Genomic DNA, 8,243 nt, shown 5'->3' with positions numbered 1-8,243 from the left:
GGTTTAAATAATTGGCTAATACTAAATTGGTTTAAATGGAAGAGTTTAAATAAGTATTTAAAGGTATACAGTAAATACTGTGGATAATTTCAATATAAATACATAGTTTGTACAATGGACACTATATATGATGAACATTAAAAAATAATTATGAAAAACGATTTTGATGATAAAATAAAAAAATTTATGAAGACAGTTCTTAAAAAATTTGCAGAGGAATGAAAATAATTATGTTATAAGAGTAAGAGTAAAGCAGACATCAGTATATTTTAGAGGTACATAGCATCAGCATTGATCATGTTATCACATATGATTGAACATTGTTATGAATAGTGCAGAGAAAACTTTTTAAAGAGATATATAAATATATAATAAGGGGATTTGATTTCAATGCATCCCACAAAGAAAATGTAAAAAAAACTGCAAAAATAGCTGGTACCCGATAAGCTGGACATAAGGGCCCAATTGTACACATATTTTTGTACTCAATCACCCATACAATTGCACTTTTACAAATTGTTCAAGTATAGAACTAAAAAAGAAAAGTAATATTATTCTAATACTACTAGAAGCAAAAATCATCTACTCCTTAAAATTATTAACTAGTTATTAAAGAAGAAATATTGTCTCCCTATATTTTCTGCACATATTTTTCTTCTCTTTTTGTTATTCTGAGCATGTTTATTATAACTAGATCAAGGGCATTAAAATAAAATTCTTAATAATGCAAATCAGTCTAGTTTTATACTCCTTGTTCTTAAAAGGACTCCATCCCTTTTCGCAAACTTGTTTCATGGGAAAGTACTTTTTTTTAAGAAAAATAATAAATAAGTACTTTGATAAAAATAAGTAATTTAAAGAATAATAAATAAGCAGTTTATTTATGAAATAATTAGTTTTAATTCTACCCGAAATGACTTGCATGTTACGATTATTGTGTTTTGACCTAAGTTATGGTCTACCTTTTCAAATTGACAACTCATTCATCAATACTTCATAATAGTTCAAATATGGTTGCACAATGAAGTAATGAGTTGAATTGAAATAATAATAGATTGTAACACTTCACTAGGATTTTTTTAAAGCCAAAACAGAATTACTATGTCTACAATAGCTGAGCAATATCTTTTCTAACTCTTTACAGCTAACACTGCTATTGTTAAAATCACCTCAAACCCATTCATTTACAACTTTATATACATTTTACAATTAAACAAGTAAACATATAGGGGTAATGAATTTGAGTTTTGCAGTGTTGAATGTAAAATGCAGTATGTAAAATGTAAGCTTACCAAAATTATTACTAGGATAGTTTTGCTTATTAAATAAATAAAAAATAAAGGTGAGAAACGCCTGAAATGCTTACTTATGATTAAGCGTTTATGAAAAGCTCAGAAACTATCCTCCTTAACCAAGAAATTAATAAGTTTCAATGTTAGTAGCACTAACAAAATTGAAATAGACCTTGAGTTTTGAAAATTTATAGTATAATGTTTTTATGCAAAAAAGATGTTTAGATGCATCAAACATTTCTGGCAACATCAATATTAAAAAATTTTCAGTTTTTTTTCTTCACTATCTTAAAAATGCTATTTTTGAAAAAAAATCCTTAATGAATGAATGAAATTGAGATTTTTAATGAAAGGCTATCTCACATGAATTTTGATATCGATTATAGGTGTATTCAATAAGGTTCAGACATAGTCAAACTTTATTTTATATGTTCTTTTCCAGATGGTGCACAAGCAAACAGTAGAATGAAAACGGAAATATATCGCTAAGGGCGTAGTAATGTGAGTAATAATAGTCCATACCCAAAAACCATAAAACTGGAGCTGTATTGGATTTGAATCAGACCTTTGTGCTTGCAAAGTATTCATGCTCCAAGTGGCAATATTGCAAACTAAAAGAAAGGTAACCAATTCTCGCCCAGGCATACGCCGCACCTGATCTGTAGTTGTAGCTGAACAATGAAATGCATCCAATATGAAAATAGTTTGCAATGTTGCTTGAGTTATACAAGCTAAGGAAGTAACCAGAACAAGCAATGTATTCTGGTCGGTGGTGAAATAACTCCCAATAATACTGAACATAGTAAAAAGATATAACCCACTTTGAGAAACAATTAAGAGTATACGATCTAGTTCTGTGTCCAGTTGTGCGCTATATTTTAATTCTCGAGTTTGTAGCAAGGCTATACACACAGCTACTGAAGTTAAAAGATACAAACCAAGCTCAGTAACTTTAGCTTCCATTATAGCAAACATTTTATAATCAGATTTATTTATGAAGACAAAAAATAAAATAATACTTATGATTGAAAGCACAAGAACTAAAATGCCAGAAAATAGTCCTTTGTTTGATTTTGTGCAATAAACTTGATTATATTGTCGCTGCAGTGCACTGTAAGATGAATGGTGACTTGCAGTCATGTTGCTTTTGGTAGATTTTTGCTGCTTCCCAATGTTTTTCCACATGATGTATAAAATTGCTGAACATATTAAACTATACTGAATTGTACAAGGAAACAAAAAGTGACTTGCTTCTTGCACAAGCTCTCCCATTATATTAGATCGCCTGCACTCGAGGATAACTGAAGCAATATCTTCCCGAACTGAACGATTTCCTCTGGTACTGTTTGAAACCTCTTCAAATACATAGTCGGTAAAATTTTCTTCATTAGCAACTGTAAATGATAAAAAATTATTTTTAAAATCAATAAAGTATATTTGAAAAAAAGATCAGAATAAGTAAATACAATAAAAAAGAACTTAAGTAAGATCAGAATGAGTAAATAATTAAATACATAGGCATTTCATACCTTCTGCAATCATATTTAGTGGAACTGAAAATGTCAGTGGTAATGTAAAATTGACATTGATTACATTTAAAATTCCATGTTTAGTCTCCTGTACAAGAACATGCAACCAAATACAAAGGTTAGTCGCAACCATATGCATTAATCCAAATCTTGCAAGACTCTTGTATTTTCGAATACAAACCTAAAAAAATTATAAAACAGTTATACATTTAAGTTATATAATTAGTATATATTGGTTGCAAACCTTCTATTATAATTTAATTTTATTACAATACAATTACATAATACTTCTAAACTTTCTCTACTGAACTAAGAATAAGAAAAGTTAATAAACATCAAGATATTATAGTTTGTGTTTGGTGAGTGATTTCTTTACTCAATTTTCATTGATACCTTTTATAATTCATCATATAAATTAAAATGATAAATCTGAAGCAGACTTTGTTTGTTTAAGAATAACTGTGCCATAACTCATTATATATTCCCAACATGCATTTATAACATAATCAATACAAAACCTTTATATTAATGATTCTTAAAAAGTTATAAATTTGTGATTTTTATTTGATACGTATATAAATATGGTTTATAATTTAATTATAAACAGAGTATGAATTGGAAGCCATAAGTCTATGGTATTTGATTAATGATATTTGTTAAAATAAGTGTTTTCAAATACAATTTACATTTTATAAAATAATATAATCTTAAAAAAAATAAAATTATTAAAAAACTATTTTGACATTTTTATGACAATACTGTTACAATTGACAAAAATTTATATGAAAGATCTTCTTTCTATGTTAATGGCCATAAATCAATGCTCGTGAACTTCGACCTTTCATCAAAGTTTTTTGAAAAAATAAGGACCTTCTAAATTTTAAAAATGTATAACTTTGCAAATTTAGATAATACTAAAGAGACCATGAAAAAAAAAAATTTACTATGTAGAAAATTGTTTAAAAAAATTAATTTTTTTTTAACATAAAAACATTTTTTAAACAATTAAAGAATGTTAAACAATTAATTAAAGAAAGTAAGAATGAAAAGGACTTTAAGGAATTGAAGAGTTTGATGTTTATTTTTATTAAAAATGGCATATTCAGTGCAGACAAGCAAATTGCCAATGTCTTGAAAGTGTATATTTGCCAATACAAAATTAACACATACCTCTGAATTCAAAAAGATAAAATACATTTGAATGAATGTAAAAGCCATTCTAGTAAGTGGACTGATTCCATACAGCACGTTATAGCAACTGGATCCAGGTTGTAACTCTAAAAATTGACCAAATTCTAGCCCAGAATATATCATACTCGCAATACCAAATGCTACACAAAGAAAAAAAATACTTAGGTTACCATCTATAATACCATAATAATCTACAAATTAATTGTGTGATCAAAAAAATATTAGTAATGAAATATGAAATTTTCATATAGACAATGCTTGATAGATCACCACTTGTCATTCAGATCAAAATAGACATAATAATGTTCAGCCACTATATTGAAAGAAAAAAAAATTGAAATATTTTTTTCATAACTTATAAATGCTGGACTAATTTTGACACACCATGCCATATTCAAACAAATTAGGAAACTGAGAAAATGATTCATAAATAATGTAGCCTGTTTTTTTTTTTTTAAGCTAAAATTGTATTTATTATCCTATATTTCTTTTTACCACTTCAAATACCCTTTACTGATTACTTTAAAAGGATATGAAGAGAATTTGCTGAGGAATTTTAAAACGTTTTTATAAAATCCTTTTATAAAGATGCCTAAGTAATTCAAGAGTCACTTAGCATATTTGCATTTAAATTTTAATACTAACTCTAGAAATATAGTGAGAATCTCATATAAGGATTTTTTTTTTCTTTTCAATGAAGGCAGAACTTTTCAAAGGAACTTAGTTTAGGAAAATAATTTTGAAGGGGCCAGAATCTATTCTGACCATCTTTCCTGGCATTACCCCTTAATATAGTCTTTATTTGATGTTGACTAATTTTCCCAATTGAAGAAATAACATACTTCCAAGAATTGCATTTATAAATGCAATGTCAAAGTAATATTCTCGAAGAGTTGTCCCAAAATGAATAATTTCATGCTTTAAATTGATTTTAAAATTAATTTTTAAAAAATATAGCTGACATTAACGAAATTATGTAAACAGCATAGCCTATATTAAGGCTTCCATATTTCGATAATTTTTTATGAAGCCCCAGAAATGGTTAAGATTTTAAATTCATTAAAGTCAAAAAGGAACTTTATAAATAAAATTTTCGATTAAAAAGAAATAGTGTTTCAAATTAATACAAGTGGGATAAAAGAATTGCTTTAAAAATTAGCTTAAAAGTGCTGGGGTTTCTTCAACTTTTTTAGGAACTGTTCTGAAAATGCATCATAAGTTATAAGTTTAAGTTGAAGAATTATGTTTTACATTGACATAAATTAACAATAAAATTTATGCACAGAATATTATGGATTATGGAAAAATTATGGATTTTAATTTTCAACATAATTTTATGCCATTTAATATTAACGTAAATATCATTAAAAGATACAATTTTATTTTATCAAGAAGTTAAAAATATATGTATACTTACCAACAGCTCCTAATCTCAAGTAAAAGTGTTTCGATTCCTTATTTTCTGACAGTTTATTCATTTTCGATGTTTGATTTAGACTTTTAAGGCTGTTGGGATTGCTGTTGGTTTCTTCAACTGATTGAGATATTGAATTCGAAGATATTGTTATGGAACTGAAGCAAAACAGAGACTTTATTTTGCAACATCTTTCACTATGTAGAGTGAAACAGTACATGAAAATTAAGAAAGCGATGCTCCCTCCATATAAATACAAGTAAAATCCCTGAAAATAAATAAACTTATTTTAGATCATTTTGCAAGTCATTTTCAGTTCATTTTGCATGACATTGGACAGTTTACAGAGAAATAGAGAAATTAAAAAAAAATGGCATCTCAGTTACAATATCTAAATTTCTAGATGTTTCTCATGCAAAAAGTTAAAGAATAACAATTTAAATTTATTAATAAGTGACAGTGTATAAGGAAAAGTAATATCCTATACAACTTTGGCAAATATATATTTTTTTTATATATATTTTTTTTATATAAGTTTCTTGACTTTTGCATGATTTACATACAAATAATTTTTTATTATCTAACCAAAAAATTATTTGATTTTGAAAAAAAAATCAATTTTAAAGCAATCTAAAACAAATCGACCCAATTTTAGAATACTTTTCAAAAAAAAATTTTTTTTTTTAAACTGCTTGCTATGTAATTTAATAGTTAACTTCTTAAGTTCTAAATTATTGCTTGCATTGTTAGTTATTTTCCATTCTAATAAAATGAAGCCTTTATATTTATGTTCTAGAATATAATTTTTTTAAAAAATAATCTGTAGTAAAAAGTTTATTAAAAATAAAAGATGATAAAAGTGGAATAAAAAAATTAAAATTCATGACAAGAAGAGACTCTTAGCATAACAAATAAGAATATAGTATTTTACCTGTTAAGATGCCAATACTTATTTTTTCCTTTAGGATTTTAAGCATATGTCTCAGTTATGAATTAAATGATGATTTGATAGTTTTCAAAGTAATATTTCTCTTAAAAATTACCAAATAAAGTAATTGTTATTATTATTACTATGAGGCTTTTTCTGAAAAAACATTCTGTGATAAATAGGAATCCTAAAGTCCTACAGGCGATAGTCAAAAAACCTTATGGCTTCATTGTCATTTTTTCCCTTTAAAAAATGTTGCATAGTTTGACAGTAAATTTCTTAATCCAAAACATTTAACAGTGTTTTTTATTTACACATATTTTATTCACACCATTTTTACTTTCTTACATGAATACAGATTTAGAAATTAAACTAACCTCATAGTAGGTGACTGGGATTCTTTTGGATATAACTTCGGCAACGGGAAAACAAATACCCATGACAATAAGAAGTTTGGCATAAATTCCACTTAACATGAGCAGGAAAGAGTCACTATAAAAAAAATCAAAATTATTGCTTTTCATGAGAAAGAGAAACAGTTAAAAATCATACTATGAAAAATTTTTATGTTAAAGTGCAAAACATTTTTAATACTAAGAAAGATACAGCGAATAAGACCAGCAACATTTGGGTAAAAATTTTAAGAAGCAAATAACAGAACAGCATTAACAGAATTGTTTTCAAGGATTTAAAATTCTTATTACGAAGGAGCTATAAATGCATGGATTTAATCTGAAATTTATATCTATAATCGGGGGTACAAAAGCCTGGCCATCCAAAGACCCTAAATTTGTTAAAGCTTCTGCAGGATCTAAAAAATTTAAGGGAATTAAATAATAATTAATAACTCTTAATAAGTAAAATAGGACCCAAAAGAAGTAAATCTTTTTTAAACAGTATTTTGGTTTACTTAATTTACAAATCAAAATGATATTTTGAGAATATATACCGCCTCTGCCTAAATGAGTTGCATTAGCCATCAGCCACTGCATCATAATGCATACTATCAGAAAAATATTAAAGAAATAAATGCATAAACAAAGATTATCACCTTGTATACTTTCTAGATCCGTGTTGAACTAGAATATATTTTGTAAAGCCAACTGGTCCTATACTGGAATCACCAGAGTTGTGTTGTGCTACAGGAGGATAACAGTTGCCAGGATCAGGTATTCTGTGATTGATAATCACTTTCTGAATCTCTGTCACCAGTGGAGACACTCCTATTGATTACAAAAATTGTCATGAATTTCTTATAAATATTATTTTCTACAACAAGGACTAATCTTTTAAAACTTTTTACTAAAACAATAAACAGTACTAAGACAAATCTCAGTAATTTTTATATTTATCAATAACAGTAGAGGGAAAAAAACAGGTTGTTTTGTAAAGACCACCCATAATTATTTTTAAAATTCCTATTAAAAATGAAAAAAAAAAAAGTACACGTTGGAGGTCTCAAATTAATATTTAAAAAAGGAAAAAACAAAAATGCATCAAACTCTGACAAATCACAGTTCAGGAAGGCACACATAATTAACACAAAACAGGCATGATTGGAGGTTTAAAATTTAAGGTGTTTCTAATAGTCTATCAATTATTTTCTGTCCCTTCCCACAATCAAACCAGCCTTGTTTTTTTTTTTAATTTGCTTTTCTGCACTGTAATTTGTCTTATATCAATAGCGTTTTTGTTTTTTCCTGGTAAATAATTTGTTTTCATTTTTGATAGGCAACTTAAGAATACATATTAATTTCTGTCTTTACAGAACACCTAGTATAATGATAAAATAGTTACCCTTTAAAATAAATTTAAAATTGGACACTACATACCAATGAATTTGACCTCTCAATTTCAAAAATTTTGACCACTAAAGGTATTTTTCTGGA

The 8,243-nt window shown here is 26.9% G+C and overlaps 1 protein-coding gene across 1 annotated transcript in view; it reads right to left on the bottom strand.

Annotated features, from left to right (window-relative positions):
* Positions 1–649: 649 nt before the first annotated feature.
* The window catches only part of LOC107451030 (proton channel OtopLc), a 32,932-nt gene continuing 25,338 nt past the window's right edge, over positions 650–8,243 (bottom strand). The window contains exons 3-8 of the mRNA XM_016066997.4: positions 7,406–7,577; positions 6,732–6,846; positions 5,430–5,694; positions 3,992–4,152; positions 2,822–3,002; positions 650–2,686 (exon numbers count right to left, since the gene is read on the bottom strand). Of these exons, the coding sequence (XP_015922483.1) occupies positions 1,695–2,686; positions 2,822–3,002; positions 3,992–4,152; positions 5,430–5,694; positions 6,732–6,846; positions 7,406–7,577 (1,886 nt within the window). The 3' untranslated portion in view covers positions 650–1,694. The remainder of the gene's footprint in view (positions 2,687–2,821; positions 3,003–3,991; positions 4,153–5,429; positions 5,695–6,731; positions 6,847–7,405; positions 7,578–8,243) is intronic.

This window comes from Parasteatoda tepidariorum, chromosome X1, assembly GCF_043381705.1.
Source record: "Parasteatoda tepidariorum isolate YZ-2023 chromosome X1, CAS_Ptep_4.0, whole genome shotgun sequence".
Lineage (NCBI taxonomy): Eukaryota > Metazoa > Arthropoda > Arachnida > Araneae > Theridiidae > Parasteatoda > Parasteatoda tepidariorum.
Note: the sequence above shows the minus strand (reverse complement) of the source record. Positions and strands in the feature narration are given on the sequence as shown.